The sequence below is a fragment of the Gopherus flavomarginatus genome (assembly GCF_025201925.1).
Source record: "Gopherus flavomarginatus isolate rGopFla2 chromosome 13 unlocalized genomic scaffold, rGopFla2.mat.asm SUPER_13_unloc_3, whole genome shotgun sequence".
NCBI lineage: Eukaryota > Metazoa > Chordata > Testudines > Testudinidae > Gopherus > Gopherus flavomarginatus.
In genome coordinates this window covers 2,779,636-2,798,582 of record NW_026114611.1, presented here as the reverse complement: position 1 = coordinate 2,798,582, position 18,947 = coordinate 2,779,636, and the positions used below count along the sequence as shown (strand labels likewise).

The 18,947-nt window shown below is 47.3% G+C and overlaps 1 protein-coding gene and 2 long non-coding RNA genes across 4 annotated transcripts in view; 2 read left to right on the top strand and 1 right to left on the bottom strand.

Moving 5' to 3' along the window:
• LOC127041587 (uncharacterized) overlaps positions 1-7,568 on the top strand; it is a 65,915-nt gene extending 58,347 nt beyond the window's left edge. The window contains exons 2-3 of the long non-coding RNA XR_007771681.1: positions 150-271; positions 7,264-7,568. This is a non-coding gene — a long non-coding RNA (uncharacterized LOC127041587). The remainder of the gene's footprint in view (positions 1-149; positions 272-7,263) is intronic.
• LOC127041585 (uncharacterized) overlaps positions 1-18,947 on the top strand; it is a 593,788-nt gene that overhangs the window by 243,165 nt on the left and 331,676 nt on the right. The window lies entirely within an intron of this gene.
• Positions 9,899-11,015, bottom strand: LOC127041581 (gastrula zinc finger protein XlCGF49.1-like). Its single transcript, XM_050935614.1, has 2 exons — positions 10,923-11,015; positions 9,899-10,838 (listed from the first exon to the last, which is right to left on the bottom strand). Exons 1-2 carry the CDS (start codon positions 11,008-11,010, stop codon positions 10,309-10,311), a joined length of 618 nt encoding a protein of 205 aa, XP_050791571.1. The 5' UTR covers positions 11,011-11,015; the 3' UTR covers positions 9,899-10,308.

The following is an 18,947-nucleotide window of genomic DNA, read 5'->3' as shown; positions in this document are numbered from 1 at the left end:
GCTCACATACATGAACCCGAATACTCTCTCAGTCCTCAAAGAGAGACCTGGAGAAGGAGACTTGCTGAAGCAAAGCCACAGGGGTCTCTGAGGTTTCCTTGGCTCCTCGCCCCTGTCCTGCCTGGCTGATGTCAGCATCTTTCTGTGAGGTCATCACCTCCCCACCACCTTTGACCAATAGTCTGAGGTCCTGCAAAAGGCCTTTGTGATGTCACTGCCACACCCCTCCCTTGCTGTGCTAATGTCCTGCCCCTGGCCAGGCACTTTGGAGGTTTGAGCTACTCCTTAGGCAGGGTGATGACACTGGGTGATCGGCTGTTTGGGAAAACAAGAGTCTGTCTTTTTGCCAGGGAAAGGAGAAACTTGGCCAGCAGCAGGGGGTGCAGAACATCACCCTAGCGTGGGGTTGACAGCGCCTCTGGGATCCTGAAATCCCAGCACTTTACACACCTTCATGGAGCCTCCCAACCCCCCTGGGCTGTTGGAACTGCGACCCCAACCCTACTGATGAGAAACAGGCCTGGGGAGGGGAAGCTACTGGCTCAGGGTCACACCAAGTGTCAGAAGGATTGATGGGACCCAGCAGTCCTTCTTTCCAGGCCCCTTTGCTAACCACTGCTGCACACTCCCTCTCACAGCTGGCAATTACAAGCAGGCCCTCGTGGCCGCTCCCCCTGCCTTTGAGAGGGAGTGTGCTCTGCTGGAGTTAATGGAGCAGGGGACTGGGAGTCAAGACTCCTGAGTTTCATTGATGAGGATTTCATACTTTCTCGCTATTGGAAATTGCTGGGAGAATCCCCCAGCCAAAGCTGCTCTGACAGTGCTAAGCAACATCTGACCATTCAAGGGCAAGCGCACTGTCCAGGAAGAGGAGTGTTTGGCTCTGGGGTTTCACTTCATCCCAATCTAGAGAGAGGGGCCCGGCTATGGAGTTTGGCTCAAGAAGACCAATTCTCCAATTTGTTAAAGGCGTTTTGAATTCCAGTCCTGTGCTCCAAAGTGCTTGGTGTCATTTGCAAATTTTAGAAGCATGCTCTCCACTCCATTTTCCAAATCAGTAATGAAAATATTGAATAGTACCAGACCCTGGACTGATCCCTTCCGGATCCACTAGGTACACCCTCTCTGTTGGACAGCCAGACATGGAGAAGGGCTCTTGGAATCTAAGCTTTCAACAGCTCTGCACCCACATCACACTGATTGCATCTAGACCACATTTCCCTCGTTTACTTGTGAGAATGTCCTACGGGACTCTGTCAAAAGCCTTAATAACACCGAGCTAGATCCCATCTACTGTTTACCGGCCTCTGCTAGGCCTGGAGCCCTGCCAAAGAAGGAAAGAGGATTGGTTTGGAATGATTTGTTCTTGACAAATCCACGCTCACTAATCCTAAGAACCAAAGTATCCTGTAGATGCTACTGACAAACTGATTGTTTAAGAATGTATTCCAGTATCTCTCAAGCTATGGAAGTAAGGCTAGCTAGTCTGTAAGTCTCAGGGGTCTCTTTGTTCCCCTTTCTAAGATAGGTCCTGTCCCGTTCATGGATGGGAAGATGTTCTTTTTCAGGTATCTCAGAGGAGACCTGGGGCACAACACCTGGTTTGTTTAGGCCACAAAAACAGAGGCAGGAACCTCTTCTGTCCTGCTGGCAAGGAACCCCAGGTACCTAAGAGACAGGGACTCATATCCCTGAATGGACTTAAAAAAGGCAGTGGTTAAAAAGTTTGGTCCCGACCATTTCTTGTTTCCACAGACTAGACATTTTAGCAAACTTCAGAATTCCTTGGTGCTAAACACCGTGAAACTCCCCTTTCTCCTTCACAGAGGGTTTTAACGCCCCTTATCTCACTGAAGCTCATGACTGCCCAGAGTTTGAGAATTGTCCCTGTTCCCATTGGACAGATGGGGAGGAGCCTGAGATACAGAGAAGGGAAGTGACCTACCCAAGGGCCTACACAGCAAGGCGGTGGCAGAGCCAGAAAGAGAAGCCACCAGTCCTTACTCCTGTTCTAACAAACAGGAAATCCCCCCAGAGGCAGGGATAGAGCCCAGGAATCGAGATGGTGGGGAAATTTCATTGAAACAATTTTTGTCAGAAAATCCCCTTCAGACTAAACCAGTTTGTTTCTCGAAATCAAAACAAGTGGGATGAAAGTTCTTTGCAAAAATATTTTGTTGCAAAACAAAAGCATCTCCTGTTTGTCAGAGTGTGTTAAATTGTCTCATCGCACACAAAGAGGAGACACTTAGATCACAAACATTAGCTAAGATGCTTCAATCTGAGCTAAGTAGTTGATGCTCTTAATAATTTCAAAATAAAAAAATACAAATATAATAGACTATTTCAGCTAGTCTATTATGTCATAATCTGCTCTGAGTAAATGTGATAGGACACCTCATATTATGCACTAGAAGGTGCTAGGACAGCAGGAATTAAAAAGTTGAGGACAATGCCTTATCACCCACAAGGTGAACCTCAACCCGAAAGGTTCAACCAAATCCTATTAGATATGTTAGGGACTTTGCGGCCAGAGCAGAAGGCAACCGGAAGCCAACATGTCGCATTTCTGGGGCACGCCTACAACGCCACAAAGAACGATGCTACGGGAGTCACCCCGTATCTCTTGATGTTTGGGCGAGAAGCAAGATTACCCATATACCTGTGCTTTGGTGTATCAGAGGATGGCGACAGCTATGAAACTCATCAGTAATACGTATCCCGACTACGAGAGAAGCTGCGGGATGCTTATCACTTAGCTATATCTGCAGCCTGGAAGAACACATACTGCAACAAACATCAACATGATGCTAGGGTGTGTCTGCAAGATGCAAGGCAATACCTTACTTGCTGATGGAAAAGCTAGACCTGCCGGTCTACAAGATCAAACCTGAAGAGGGTCCAGAGCAGACAAAGACCGTTCATAGAAACCTTTTGCTCCCTGTGGGGGAATTGGTAGGCACCCCTTATGAGATGGGCCACAAGAGGGCAACTGGGCAGAACGAAGGTGCTGTACCAAAGCCGCCTTCCAACGTGACAGATGGCCCCCTGCAGCTAACCTACACCTACTCAGCACATCTGAGAGTGAGTCTGAGGAGGAAGACACAACAGTGGTGTAACCTGGGATGAAGACAAGATTTCAGTCTCGATAAGCTGAATCAAAAGAGAGCACCTCCTCTTCCACCCTAAACCCCATGGCAGAAGTATTTAGGCCCATTCCTGACACTCCTGAGCCACTGGTGGGACCCCCGTGTGATGACATACACAGGTTATTGGACAGTGGCGACATACAGATGGAGGATGTCCTGAGCACTTTTGACCCTCCACTGTTAGAACTAGAAATGAAGGGGCCTATGCCAGTATCTGAGGGGACCTCAGGGGAAACCTCTCCATCCGTCACTCAAGAGGATGTCCCCCCTATCACATCAACAGGGATTCTCAATAGGCGAGACAGGGTAATAAGACCAGTGAAACGGTTAACTTACGATGCACCTGGGGTGACTAGTGAAGAGCCAATACATTTAGCACACAGGTTTGTGGAAGCTAAAGTGGGCTATCTGAGGCCCTTTGGAGGGGACCAGTGAGTTGGTATATTAGGGAATGTGATTTGTCGGGATGACAAATTCTCGACTGGGGGGAGGAAGTGAGCAGAGTCAGGATGAGATCTACCCTGACATCTGGTGGTGAACTACGGGGAGTGTGGAAAGAATTTTAGGGAGTGTGGAAAGGAAATTCAGGTGTTTGCATTGGCACACCCACCCTGCCTAGCATAGCCCATGGCAGCCTGAGATGGTTATTTTGACAGCTCTAAGATCCCCAATTTCTTCATTACTGGGGCAGGAGGAATAAAGTGTTGTCACCCTGATTACGTGAACTATGAGACTGCTTTATGACAGAAAGTCTCAACATCAATTAAGTAGCACTCGCTAGACAAGGGACATGGATGCCAAAACCCAGTGAATTGAGAGAGGTTGGGGATAGGTATGTGTACCTGATGGTATAGGGCACCTTTGAGTGCCTGGCATACCAATTGCACCTCCTTCTCTCTGGAACCTAGCTAGAGGCTGCTGAGCTGAATTCACTTTGCACCAGCACTGGGGCTCCACTACTACAAGCTGAAATCAGTAAGAGCTGAGATCACTGAGTGCTGTGTTAACTAGTGGGGGAGCTTAAGAGATATATTGCTAAGTGGCTGGCAGAGCAGTTTGCAGGATGGTTGGAGTGGCCTAGTGCAGCAGAGAAGAACTGAGCAATGTGTGGGGACAGCTGGAGTAGTTCATGGGACGGCTGGTGGAGTGGAGCATATGGTGGAGCGGAGCAGTGTGTGGAACGGTTGGAGCGGCTTGTTGAACAGCAAGTGGAGCAGAGCAGTTTGCAGGATGGTTGGAGTGGCCTAGTGCAGCAGAGAAGAACTGAGCAATGTGTAGGGCCAGCTGGAGTAGTTCATGGGACAGCTGGTGGAGTGGAGCATATGGAGGAGCAGCTTGTGGAACAGCAAGTGGAGCAGAGCAGTTTGCGGGGATGGCTGGAGGAGCAGAGCAGAGCTGATCGTGGTGAAGGCTGCAGCAGATCTCCACGGAGAGGCGGGGCAGTCGGCCTCGGCCCACGTAAGGTGCCCCTTTTACACCCTGTGTGCCCCCCGCATTTCCACCCAGGCTGGGGGTGGGGCAGAACCCTGCAGATGAACTTTTGAACTCTGAGGTGATTTGGATTTTAGACATTGCCAAATGTACTTCGAGGTGGGGTTTTTTGCTCATGGTTTGTGTTATCCTGTTTGTGGTGTTTCTCCAATGGGATGCTGCACTGTTTCTCTCCTTTATTAAAAGGATTTTGCTACACTCGGACTCCGTGCTTGCGAGTGGGGAAGTATTGCCTCCTAGAGGCACCCAGGGGTGGTGGTATGTAATTGTCCCAGGTCACTGGGTGGGGGCTCGAGCCGGTTATGCATTGTGTTATTGAAACTGAACCCCGGGATACTGAACTCGGCCCTTGTTGCTGCCAACTCAGAGGGGCAGAAGGGTTACACTAGTGACACTCTCCAATGGATCCCCGCACTTCACCCACCGTGAGGTAGGTAGGAGCGGATCATTATTATCCCTACTTGAAAGAGGGAGAAGCTAATGCTGAGAAAGAAGAATTGACTTGTCTTAGGTCACACAGCCAGTCACTGGCAGAGTTAGGAATAGGACCCAAGAGGGAATAGGACCCCTGATTCACAAACTAACCATCGGATCTTGAATTTCAGACATTGAACAACCTGAATAAAGTGTTCTCGAATGAGCTGCATACCAACAACAGTGCATACTAATTATTCAGCAAGTATTTTAGGAGAACTGCAATGTTAGAGAGAATCATGAACTGCTCAGAGACCATTAATGCAGAGAAGCAGCAAAATTCATCAAACATATAAGTGGTTATGACTTATTTACTTGGTCTTAAAAGAGAACAACGAGGACTTGAGTCTCCTCCCTGTCAATAATCCCCTGCTCAGCCAGTCAGGGTAGAGACTGAGGACGGGAGGCCGAGGGTTCTCACCAGAGAGCCCAAAGGATGGCCCAGGTCACCGGTGGGGATCACTGCCCGAGCACTATTTCAGCCCCTCATTTTTGGGTGGACGTCCCACAGTGGGAGCTGCAGAGCACTCCCCCGCAACACACAAACACACACACACACACCTCACTCTTGGTGTTGGGAGGGGAACAGGTGAAAGGACACTAGAAGCAAGAGACAAAGAGAAAGGAGGAAGGCATGGATGGAGAAAAAGGTGAAACAAAAAGGACAAACCCTAATGTCCCCAGTGATTCTGAGGGACAAAATCCCAGGTGCAGAATAAAATTCTGCCTCCTTAAGCTCGTGTTTTCCATGCCTAGAATTCAACTGTCACCTGATGGATCAGACTGAACAGGTTTCAAACCTTGAGGAAGCTCTTACCTTCTAAACAGGGACGGTTGTTTTCTAGTAAAATGACTAAAAGGTGTCATAAACAGATAGTTAAGGGTTAATAGAACAGGAGTACTTCATGTCTCTTTTGCCTGTAAAGGGTTAACAAGCTCAGTGAGCCTGGCTGTCACCTGACCAGAAGACCAATCAGGGGACAGGACACTTTCAAATCTTGATGGAGGGAAGTTTTTGTGCTGTGCTGTTAGTGTTTGGTTGTTGTTCTCTCTGAGGGCTCAGAGGGACCAGACGTGCAACCAGGTTTCTCTCCAATCTCTCTGATACAGTCTCTTCTGGTCAATTTAGTAAGTACCAGTTAGAAAGACGGTTTAGTATTTTGTTTTCTTTATTTGCAAATGTGTATTTTGCTGAAAGGACTGTATCTCTGTTTGCTGCAACTTGTATTTGTGATGGGGGAAGGATTCTCTCTGGTGTCTATAAGCTGAGAGACCCTGTAACATTTTCCATCTTGATTTTACAGAGATAATTTTTACTTTTTTTCTTTCTTTAATTAAAAGTTTTTCCCTTTTTAAGAACCTGATTGTTTTTTCTATTCTTGTGTGAGACCCCAGAGGACGGGGTCTGGACTCACCAGGGAATTGGTGGGAGAAAGAAGAGAAGGGGGGAGGAAAAGCCTGATTTCTCTCTGTGTTAGGATCACTGTCTCTCTCTCAGGGAGAGTCTGGGATGGGGAGAGAAGGAGGGGGAAGGTGAATTTCCTCTCTGTTTTTGGATTCAAGGAGTTTGAATCACAGTGATCTCCCAGTGTAACCCAGGGAGGGGTGAATCTGGGAAGAAGAAAGGAGGGAATTGGTTTATTTCCCTTTGTTTTGAGATCAAAGGAGTTTGGGGTCTTGGGGTCCCCAGGGTTTGGGGGCCAGAAAGTGTCCCAAAACACTATATTTTTGGGGGTGGCAGCTCTACCATTTCTAAGCTAGTAATTAAGCTTAGGGGGGTTTATGCAGGTACCTCATCTTTTGGATGCTAAGGTTCAGAGTGGGGAATCATACCTTGACAAAAGGGAAGGAGAAAATTTAAAAGAGGTTCCTCCTGGCGCTCACATCCGTGGACCCAAATACTCTCTCAGTCCTCAAAGAGAGACCTGGAGAAGGAGACTTGCTGAAGCAAAGCCACAGGGGTCTCTGAGGTTTCCCTGGCCCCTTGCCTCTGTCCTGCCTGGCTGATATCAGCATCTCTCTGTGAGGTCACCACCTCCCCACCACCTTTGACCAATAGTCTGAGGTCTTGCAAAAGGCCTTTGTGATGTCACTGCCACACCCCTCTCTTGCTGTGCTAATGTCCTGCCCCTGGCCAGGCACTTTGGAGGTTTGAGCTACTCCCTGTGGATCACCCCACTCAAGGAGCGTTCGTTCTAGGAAGCAAGCTGGCTAGACAGGAAAACATCAGACGCTGCTCTCAATGCTACACTCAGTTTTCTCAGACATTAGTCAACTTTATGGCCAGAAGAGACCATTAGAGTATCTAATCTGATCCCCTGCATATCGCAGGCCTCCTGTATGACACAAGAGCTACTTTGGGGGCAAACACATTCCAGAAGGCATCTAGTCTTCATTAAATGACATCAGGAGATGGCAAATCCACCACTTTCCTTGGTAGCTTGTTCCTGTGGTGAATCATCCTCGCTATTGACTATTTATGCCTTATTTGTAATATGAACCCTTGCTCTGGCTCCCAGCCCCCCTACAAGGGTTGCAGCTGTCTGGAAGTGCTGCCTTCCATGCCTTTCTCATTTACACCTCATTCATTCAACAGGGCAACTGATTACCAAGTGGAGGAAAGATCTTATTCTACTTCTAGCAAAAAGACATTTTTCTTTTACTTTAATTATACTACCTTAGGGGCTCGCTATAACATACTACCAAGCTTCAATGCAAAGTGATATACAAGTTATACAAAAATAGATAATGCAGAGATGTATCTACAACTGCATTGATTAACTGCTGTGTGCAGTAATATAGTGATCCCTGGGTCTTTGAATGAGGCTTTATACTTCGGGGGGGGGGCGAGCTGGGGTGAGCAGCAAGTCGGAGGCGGGCGAGTGGGCAAAGAGGCGAGCAGTGAGGCAGCAGGGATTCTAGGGGCGGGCATGGGGGTTTCTGGCAGGGGAGAGAGGAGGTGAAAAGAGGTGAGTGGGGCACTGACTAGGAGGGACGCAGCAAGCCAGCGGGGGGTTAGGGAGTGAAGAGGGATGTGATGGTGGGGTTGAGAGGGGAGGGGGTGGGTCCTATTTTACTGCTGTGATCTGGTCACCCTAAGCGCGCTGTTTCTTTCCCCCTCTACAGGCATCCACACACAGTCAGTGCCTTGCTAGTGGGCCATGCACTGTGAGAGATCTCTTCTCTTTGTGTGTGACTGTGAGTGTTTCCCTTGTGCGTGAATTTATTCAATAAAATCTTGAGCTTCATAATGGCTACCACGAGTGAAAAGAAAAAGAGAAAAAGAGAATTAGAGCACAGCGTCTTCAACACTGAATGGACGAAGATATACGTACATACAGAGAATGATACAGTTACTAAAGTAAGCTTTCAAATGTCTAAGGAAATTGCTGCTGTTGGGAAATGCTTCACAGAAGGTGAGTTTTTAAAAAAGTGTATCTTGATTGCTGTATCCTGAGTTATGTCCAGAAAAGAGGAAAATATTTGAAAATGTCAGTCCTAGCACGCATGACTGTACAGAGAAGAATAGCTGACATTTCTACCAATCTAAGTGATCAGTTAAAGCAGAGAGTCAGTGAATTCTGCTTTTACTCCCTAGCTAGGGATGAAAGCACCGATTTAAAGACACACGCCCAACTTCTTATTCTTATTAGAGGTATTGATAATAACTTTGAAATTACTGAAGAACTTGCTGGCATGTGCTCCATGACAGGTCACACAACCGGAAAAGAAATCTCCAGTGAAGTGATAAAGTGCATGAATGATAAGTCAGGATTAGATTTCACAAACTTGATGGCCATTTGTACTGATAGTGCCCCAGCTATGTGTGGAAAAAAAATGTTGGAGCAGTTACTCTTCTTGAAGAATTTATTGGAGACAAATAACCAAACATCACTGCATTTACATCAGCAGGTTTTGTGTAGAAAGTCTTAAAATCTGAGCATGTAACGTCAGTGATAGTTTCCATTGTAAACGACACCCGTTCTAGAGGACTAAAACATAGGACATTCCGAGCCCTTCTTGAAGGGGTAAACACTGAGTGCAGTCATACGGAAGTGAGGTGGTTGAGTCGAGGAAAAGTGCTGCGCCGTTTCATTCCTTTGAAAGAGGAGGTAGCAAAATTCGTAGAAAATGGGCCAATAAAATTCCCAGAGCTTGAAAATGAGTCTAGAATCAAGATCTCTTTTTCTTTTGTGATATTACAGCACACCTGAATGATCTCAACATTCAAACTTCAAAGGGAAAAAATCAACTTATATTTCAAATGTGTGCAGCAGTGAAAGCTTTCAAAATGAAATTGAAACTTTTCAGAAGTCGGCTGTCAAAAGGTGAAATGTGTCACTTTCCCACTTGTGCACAGTGTATCCCTCAGCACAAACACGCTGAGTTAGGAGAAAAATATGCAAAGCACATCAATCTTTTGATTGAAGAATTTGACAGAAGACTTACTTTGTCTAAAGACGACGATGTCCAGTTGAAGCTGATTGAAGATCCCTTTTCTGTGGATCCAGAGGAAGTGCCAGTAGATTTGCATTTGGAGGTTACTGAACTTCAATGTTCGGCAGTTTACCGATATAAGTACAGAGAAAGCAGCCTGTGGGACTTCTACAAAAATCTGGATGATGAAAAATACAAGAATCTTATTGAAGTTGCACTGAAAACATTCAGCATTTTCGGAAGCACCTACATATGTGAAAAATCATTTTCCACCACGAACATGAATAAAAACAAGTAATGTTCTTCTCTGACTGACGACCATTTGGAAGACATAATGAAAATATCCACTTCAGATATGACCCCTGAATATGACAAGCTTGTTGCCCAAAAGAGATGCAATATCTCTCATTAAATTTGCAAGGTAATTATGAAAAGTACAAAGTTTTCTTTCAACAAAACTGGTGTTTTTCATTTTTCCCTGATTCATAAAAAAAAAAAATTTAAAAAATTGTTTGCTTGAATTGAAAAATTCTTAATAAAGTATCCCCCCAATCTTCCTTTTTGGCCCACAGCTGTTTCAGCGGGGTGGTACTGGGGAAGGAGGGTTTGTTTCCACAGTGCAGGCAGCACTGGGTGTGTGTGTGTTTTGGCGGGGGTGGTGTTCTGTCGGTGCTGAGCGGGGAGGGGAGTTCAGCCTTCAGATGTTTTCTTTGGAGTAATATGGCCCTCACTGCTTTACGAGTTGTGCAGCCCTGCCCTAGAGGTTTTTATGGTGTTGAGCTCCCTGGCAGATTCTCTGATGACTAACATGGGCTGAGTGCCAAGCGAAGGTTTTCCCACACTCACTACATTCATAGGGTGGCTCTCCTGTGTGGATTCTCTGATGAGTAATAAGGTTTGAGCTCCGATTGAAAGTTTTCCCACACCCATTGCATTCATACGGCCTCTCCCCTGTGTGGATTCTCTGATGTTCAGAAAGGCCTGATCTGTGAGTGAAGTTTTTCCCACACTCACTACATTCATAGGGCCTCTGCCCTGTGTGGATTCTCTGATGTTTAGAAAGAGTTGAGGTGTTAATGAAGCATTTTCCACACTCATGGCATTTAAAGGGCCTTTCCCCCATGTGGATTCTCTGATGATTAATAAGGCTGAATCTGTGAGTGAAATTTTTCCCACACTCACTGCATTCATAGGGCCTCTCCCCTGTGTGGATTCTCTGATGGGTAATAAGGTGTGAGCTGCGGCTGAAGGTTTCCCCACACTCACTGCATCCATGGGGCTTCTCCCCTGTGTGGATTCTCTGATGGGAAATAAGATGTGAGCGGCGCTTGAAGGTTTTCCCACACTCACTGCATTCATAGGGTTTCTCACCTGTGTGGATTCTATGATGCTCTTTACGGGCTGAATAGTCACGTAAGTTTTTCCCACACACAGTGCATGTATTTTTGCTCTTTCCCATAAGGATTTCCTGCTGTGTTGTGGTTTCCTTGAGGTCCTTCTGAGTTCCTTCTCATGAAATTAATTTACCCACTTTCTCCCCTGGCTGGTTTCCCTGCTCTTTTTCTGGTCTGTGCTGACTCTCACAGGAGTTTCCCTGCTCATGACTCCTGGACACATTCCTTTTCGATCGTTGCGATAATTCTCTGTGTTTATCCACTTGCTCAACATTTTCCTGCAGAGAATTCTGCTCCTCTTTCTCACGTACCATTGCATCACCTGCTGTGATAGAGACAGAAACCTCAGACAGGGATGAAAGGGGAAGGCCAAACCAAACAAGTACTCGAGAGAGGTCAAATAAATATCAGGAACTGAACTCCCCCAACCTCTTCCCCCAAATGTTAGTATAGGATTTTATGTTTGTATTTTATATAATTGGAATGAAGGATAACTAATAATTATGTAGCGTGCACTAAGTGTATTGGTGTATGATCTGAGCACATCCAGCCAGCCACCCTTTTTGAGTAACAGAAAGGAATGGCTAATGGGCCAGTGGGTAGAGATACATCAGCCAGAATCTGTGTCTGGACTGATTTCAAGGCAGTAACAGACCTTTGAGGGTCACCAATTTGTTGTAGGTTTAGCATTTAAAATAAGTAAAAGAATGCCATGGTTGTTTTCTTTTGCATGGCAATTTGATGTTCCTGTGTAAAATGTTCTGTGTAAATTAATTCTGTTTTATGTGTGAATAAGGAATGTACATGTTAAGAGATAAGTGTGAAGGTCATCGCTGAACCATACGTATGAGGGAAGAACTGAAGAAAGACGCAAGGACACCAGGAGGCTGCAACACGCTCCTATTGAAATGTCAGAGGAGGGCAGACTGATGATTTTAAAGATGAGACAGGCACCTATCAGTGAGGACAAGATAGCTGTGATCAAAACCAGCCTGGGAGAACTCCCTGAGGGACTTAATGAAAGAATAAGATAAAGGATGAGAAGGACAATTTAAGATAACAAGCACCGTCAAACAATTGAATACAGCATGACAGTGCAAAACTCATTGGTCCCAATGAAGGAAAATCACTATATAAACAAGGTGCCTTGCCATGAAACTTTGGGTTCATCCTGCCAAGACTTCCCCGGAGCATCGTGTCATGACCAACGGAACCCAGCTCCTCCTACCCATGATCAACCTAGCTGTCCACTAGGTTGCTCTAGACTGGTAACTGTAACACTGACTGGCAGGACAGTGTGTGTGTGGTGTGTGACTGAACACATATGCGAATTGTTCTATTTTCAATAAATGCGGCGTATTGCCTTTTCCCCTGTAAAAGATGCTGTATGCTTCTTATAAGCATAACAGGGTAATGCCCACAAGGCAGCTAGCTAGCACATCTTGGAGGGACTTTCAAATTAAGTGGTTCATCAAGACACACTTGGTTGACAGCGGATCGTGGGAGAAGCTCATCTACACTGAGTGGACCATCATGGAAATGTGCTGTCTGGAATCTAGGTAATGGCCTCCTGCAATGACTGAGGGAAACTGGGCATGAACATGTGACTTGCCCATGTGACTCCAAACTCCATCCTGTTGTTCTAATTTTCCACAATAAGAACCATGGGATGCCTTCCACACGGCAAAAGCTATAAAAGGTCCTGGAAACACCTCCATTTTGTCTTCAATCCTGCTTCTTACCTCTGGAAGAACTTTGCTACAGACTGAAGCTCTGAGCAAAGGACTGAATGACCCATCGCAGCTGTGCATGTACTCCAGAGACTTGACTTAAGCCAACAATTTATTCCACCACTGCTATAAGCCTGAACCAAGAACTTTGCCATTACTGGATGTAATTGATTCCCTTAGCCAATTCTAACTCCCACCTTTCTTTCTTTTTATGAATAAACCTTTAGATATTACATACTAAAGGATTGGCACCAGCATGATTTTTGGGTGAGTTTTAAGTTGTATATTGACATGGGAGTGGCTGGCCCTTTGGGATCAGAAGAAACTATCATTTAATGACACTGGTTGTAAAGAACCACTCATCTCTGAATCCAGTGTGTTTGGTGGTGTTATAAGAACCAGAATGCCTGAGAAAACTGCCTTTATGTTTTCTTGTTAGCCAGTGTGGTGAAACAGAAGTTACTTTTGTGGCTGGTTTGATCTATCTTATAAAAGGAGTACTTGTGGCACCTTAGAGACTAAGAAATTTATTTAAGCATACGCTTTCATAGGCTATAGCCCACTTTATCGGATGCATGCTTATGCTCAAATAAATGTTAGTTTCTTAGGTGCCACAAGTACTCCTGTTCTTTTTGTGGATACAGACTAACACGGCTGCTACTCTGAAACTTATAAAAGAATAACCACCAGTTTTGGGTTGTGTTTGCCCTATTTCTCAGCAGTTCGTCCTGAATTTGGCATCCTCAGTTGTGACTCGCTAAGGCTCGGTGACAGGGTGCCAAGGGAGGGGGCTGGGTCATGGATTTACAGGGTTAGGTGACCCAACGTTCATACAGTCTCCCTTTGGACCGCCCTCTTTAGGATACGTCTAAGGTGCATCAGGGAGTCGGCTGCCTTCCAGGCTGAGTCTCACGCTAGTGCATTAAAAATGGCTGTGGAGACATTGCTTTGATGTTAGCGCTCTGCTTGGAGTTCAGACCATCCAGCCCACCCACCCCCCTCAACCTCTGGCTTTAGAACCCAAGCTACAACACAACCAACAGCGACTACATCGTTATTTGTAGTGAGTCAGCATGGACTCTGGCTGGGAAGCAGCTTCCAGACGCAGTGCAGACATACCCTTAATGAGTGACACGCTCGCTTTAGCTTTTTCCAAGGGTGAACCCCGGTTCCCCTCTAGAACCATAGAGTTAAAAGGGACTGCAAAGGTCATCTAGTCTAACCCCCTGCCAAGGTGCAGGATTTGCTGTGACTAAACCAGCCTCCTTTTGAAAGCCTCCAGTGAATAACTATCCACCACCGCCCTAGGCGTCTGTTCCATAGTCCTACTGTTCTTCCAGTTAGGAAGTTGTTCCTGAGATTTAATCTAAATCTGCTGTGCTGTAGTTTGAACCCCCTGCTTCTTCTCCTGCCCTCTGTGACAAGAAAGAAGAACTGTTCTCCATCCTCTGTATGGCAGCCTGTAGCGGGGAAGACCAGCAGGGACCACAACCTGCCTGTTGGGCTACAGAGCCAGGAAAGCCACCTCTACCCCTCTGGAAGACGAGGACAGAAAGCAGAAGTACAAGAGGGGGCCCTGCAGCTCAGTTGGGCTGGAGCTGCCAAAGGAGACAGACGCTTATCACCCGCTGCCAGAGTGGGACACTGAGGACCTACTAGGGCTGCCACCAGAGGACTGGCCAAAGCTCCCAGGATCACCAGCCAGTCGAGGTGCCAATGAGCTGATGGGGCTGCCACAGACCACCAATCGCTGGGGAAATGAAGGACAGAGGTACCAAACCTTGGGGATTGTAGGAAGTAGCACAGGGAAATTAGACCATCGTCTGGCTGAGCGTTGGCCTGACACTAAGTAAGGGTGTTGTGGTGGACCCCTCCTGATCCAGTGGCAGATTACACTGCCACTGTTAGGACCAGGGGCTGGGACCCAGTGGAGTCAGGTGGGGCAGGGTCCCCCTACCTCCTGTCACCCCGCCTTTGGCCAGGAGGCCTGTGTTGGTCGACTGGCCGCCAAGCAAGGATGCTAGACTGTTTGGTGCTTGACCTGGGCAACGCCTCTAATTGTTTGCTATCCCACCCTGTCTGAGGGCCTGGGCTTGGAGACTTTGCAGCTCTGTCCTGAGACAGACCAGGAGGAACGGCCACACACGCTCACACAGCCTTTTGAGTATTTGAAGATCGCTGATTAACTCATTTCCAAACTAAACACATCCAATTCCATCAGCCTTTGCTCACTGGTTTGTGTTCCATCCCTTTGATCATCTTTGTCATTTGCCTCTAGATTCTTTCCAGTTTCTCTACATCCTGTCTAGTCACTGGTGACCAAAACTGGATGCAGGACTCCCCCTGAGGCCTAACCAGTGCTGAGCAGAGCAGTACTATCACCACCTGTGATTTGCATGCTATGTTTCTCTTAATGCATTTGCTTCTTTTTGCATTACCATCACGCTGTTGACTTCATGTTGAGGCTGTGATCCACCACAACTTCCAGATCCTTCTCAGTGGTGCTGCTGCCATGCCAGTTATCTCCCAGTCAGGATTTGTGCACTGGGTTTTTCTTCCCGAAGTGTAGCACCTTACACTTGTCTTTGTTGAATGTCATTGACGTCTATAGCCCAGGTCACCAATTTATCACAATCTCTTTCAAGTTTTGCACTATCCTCCAAAGTGTTGACAACCGCCCACCCAGCTTAGTGTCATCTGCAAATTTGATCAGTATGCTCTCTATTCCTACATCCAGGTCATTAATGAAGACGTTAAATAGCAACAGACACAAAACAGATCCCTGTGAAACCCCATTTGAGAAATCCCTGCAATGTGACATCATTCCAATAATAGTTATTCTTTGTTTGCGGTTGTGTAACCAATTATTTATCCACTTAATGGGAGTTCTGTTGAGCCTGCATTTCTCCAGCTTACTCATGGGACTGTGTCAAAAGCCTTTCTGAAGTCCAGGTCCATTTTAGCCACCAAACCGGTGGCCCTATCAAAGAAGGATATCAGGCTGGTTTGTCATGCTATGTTCCTAGTAAATCCATGCTGGCTGCTATCGGTTACCCCTTCATCCTCTGGGTATTCGCAAATTGAATGTTTTATACATTGCTCTAGTAGCTTCCCTGGTACTGAGGTCAGGCTGACTAGGCTCCAGCTTCTCCTTTTTCCCCTTTGTAAAGATGGGCACTATGTTAACCCTTCTCCAGTCTTCTGGGACCCCTTCGGTCATCTGAGTTTGCAAATATTGCCAGAGGCTCTGAGATTTCATCAGCTAATTCTAGGCTGAACAGCAAGAATGGAGATGGGGGGCTGGCTTGGGGGATTAAGAGCTCTGTTATCAACATTTGATGAGCTGTTGAGCTTGAGTTGATGGCTAGCCATCCATGAGGAGTCAACAGAGAGAGGCGGAGATTTCAGTTTGGACAGAGGAAGACAGGTCTGGAGTAGAGCGGTAGATCTGTGCTTCATCAGCATACGGACAGTAGCTGAATTTGTATTTGGGGGTGAGATTTCCCAGAGATAAAGTACAGAGGAAGTGACCAAGGACTGAGCCCTGTAGAACCCCCACAGAAAAATGGAGTGGGGGTGAGGACGATCTTCCTAAGGACACACTGAAGTAGTGGTTACAGAGGTAGGAGGAGAACCAGGAAGCAGACAAGATGTCAAGACGACGACCATGGTCAGTGATATTAAAGGCGGCTGATGGGTCAAGAAGAATAAGGGTGGAGCATTGGTTCTGAGCTTTGCTTAGGGATGAGGTCATTATGAGACTATGGCAAAAGCATTCTCAGTGGAAGGCCCCAAATCTCTGCCTCCTTGACACCTTCCCTTCCCACTGCCACCAGATCCTTCCTGCTCCTTGGACCAAACACTCCCCATCCTCTTCCCACTATCCTCAGTCTTTTCCACTTCCAAGTATCCCACATCTCCTACCCAATCCCCCCCACTCCAACAGCACCACTGCTGGGACCTCCATCACCTTTCTCCATTCCCAGGCTCCCACTCCCCCAAACTACCACACTCCCTGTTCCCAGGAGATTCTGTCTCTGATTCCTCACCTCTGCTTCCTTCCATGGTACCCATCCCTCCCTGATTCCCTGTAGTCTTCCACATACCTATCCCTTTCCTCCCACTACACTCAGCCTTCCCTACCTTGTGGCACCCCACAAGCACTAGCTCCCATCATCTTCTCCACTCCCACTGCTCCCTGCTCTCCTTTCCCCTACCCGCCAAGAACTCCTGAATAGGAACCTCACACTGCTCTCATAGTCATTGGTTGGTTGGGTCAAGAGGACATGCTGTGGCCACTGCCTCTGAGCTACACCCATTCATCTGAGTCGGAGCCGTACCACTGTTTACTTTCAGACTAGGTGTATTGTGCGTTTTGTTTGCATTCTGAAGGAGTTCCTCTTAGATGTTTCCCCTGATTAAAATATTGCTCTCAGCCCTGAAATTTTGGAAAGTGTTTTAAAATCCACTCTGGCCTCTTCTGAGCTGCAAAGTTTTGTCAGCATAGCTCTGTTTGTTAGGGATGCAAAAGAACACATCCTTAATTGATATAATTATGCTGGCAAACTCTCTCATGCAGACCATACACATCACCCCTAAAATGCAACCTTAATTCTGCCCCTGGCCCTGCAGCTGGTACTAGCCACTAGGAATGGCTCAGTAAGTCTGGTGCAAAGGTTAAACTAACAAAGGAAGTGGAGGTTTCTCCATTTCTTGAAGTCTTCAAGTCGCAGTGGATGCCTTTCTGGGGCGGATTGAGTCCAACACAAGGTATTCAGCTCAGTACAGCAGTAACTGGATGAAATTCTATGACCTGGTCATATAGGAGGTCAGATTAGATGACCTAATAGTCCTTTCTGGCCATAAAATCTATGATTCCAATATAGCTATGAAGGACTAAGAACGTGCCATTGTGTATGTTGTGTTCACAGATGGGAATCCCAGCATTTCTCCACATCCTCCAGCCGTGTGCACTGGGTCAGCCGTAGCTGTAACTGGATGGTGAAGGGAGGAGTTGGAGCAGCTTGGCAGGGGTGTGACTGTGATATGAAGGGAGGTGCATAGGAACCTTGAGAGACCTAGTCTGCCCCATTTCAATGCACTCAGAGGGCTGTTGCTGAGACAGGGCAGAGCAGAGGAGGCATTGTGGGGGTGGCGTGAACCTTAACTCTTCATTTCCCCTTCTAAAAACGGAGGGGATGGGAATCCTTACCCAGCGAGGTCACATTCTCATAGTTCTCCTGCATGACGTCTCTGCAGAGGGCTCTTTGATGGGGGTCCAGCAGAGCCCACTCTTCCCTGGTGAAATACACAGCCACCTCCTCGAAGGTCACCGGCCCCTGAAAGAGCAAGAGCCCTCCACTCAACCTGCTGCCCTACTCACAACCCCATTATTCATGGGGGAGAGGAGCCAATCAAAAGGAAGCTCTGGCAGGTCACAGTCGCAGGGTCCCACCTCCACCTGCTAAGAGCACCCAGGAGGCAAAACAGGAGGGGAGACAGAGATCCCTCACCCCCGCAGCAGACAGAGGGGGAAGGGTCTTCTCATCCATCACACACCTACAAGCCAGAGGCTGATGCAGGGGATGGGCCCCCAGCAGGCTCCAGGGTCAGCTCCCCAGTAGGAATCCCAACAGATTTCCCATTGCCGGCAGCTGGAAGGAAGGGGAGGGGTTATCTACTCTAAGCCCCACTGGTGGGTCACCTCCCACCCCTCCTTCCAATCTCCTAGCAGCCTCTGGCCAGTAGGTTCATGTTCTTGCACTGGGAATCTGATACGTTTTCCCCAGCGCTGTCCAGGGTTCCCCACCAGCCCCATCCACAAATAGGGTAATTTCCTCCCCCAAACCCCATGGGTCTGTTCCGAGAATCCAGACTTGGTTATTAAACAATTCCCAGCAAGTTTGTCACATGCCTTGTCCCCCTCCCTTTCTCCACCCTGAGTATTTTCCTCCCATCCCACTCCACACTGAGCTCCCCAAAGATCCCAGCCTCAGTATTTCCTGCCCTCCCCCTCCAGCAGGAACCCACTAGCCACCCCGCAATAATCCCTACTGGACTGGCTCCACTACAGCCAGGTCCCTTCCCTGTCCCGTGGGAGGCTGGGACAATCTGGAGCCAAAGGTGGCATTACTCTGCCGCCTCCTGTCAGGGTGGAGAAGGGTGACAGAAGGACCTTTAGTTCTTGTCACATCATGATCTCCCTGGCCCTTTCCTGGCACAAGATGGTTCTGACTCACATGCTGGGAAAACATTACATCACTTTATCACAG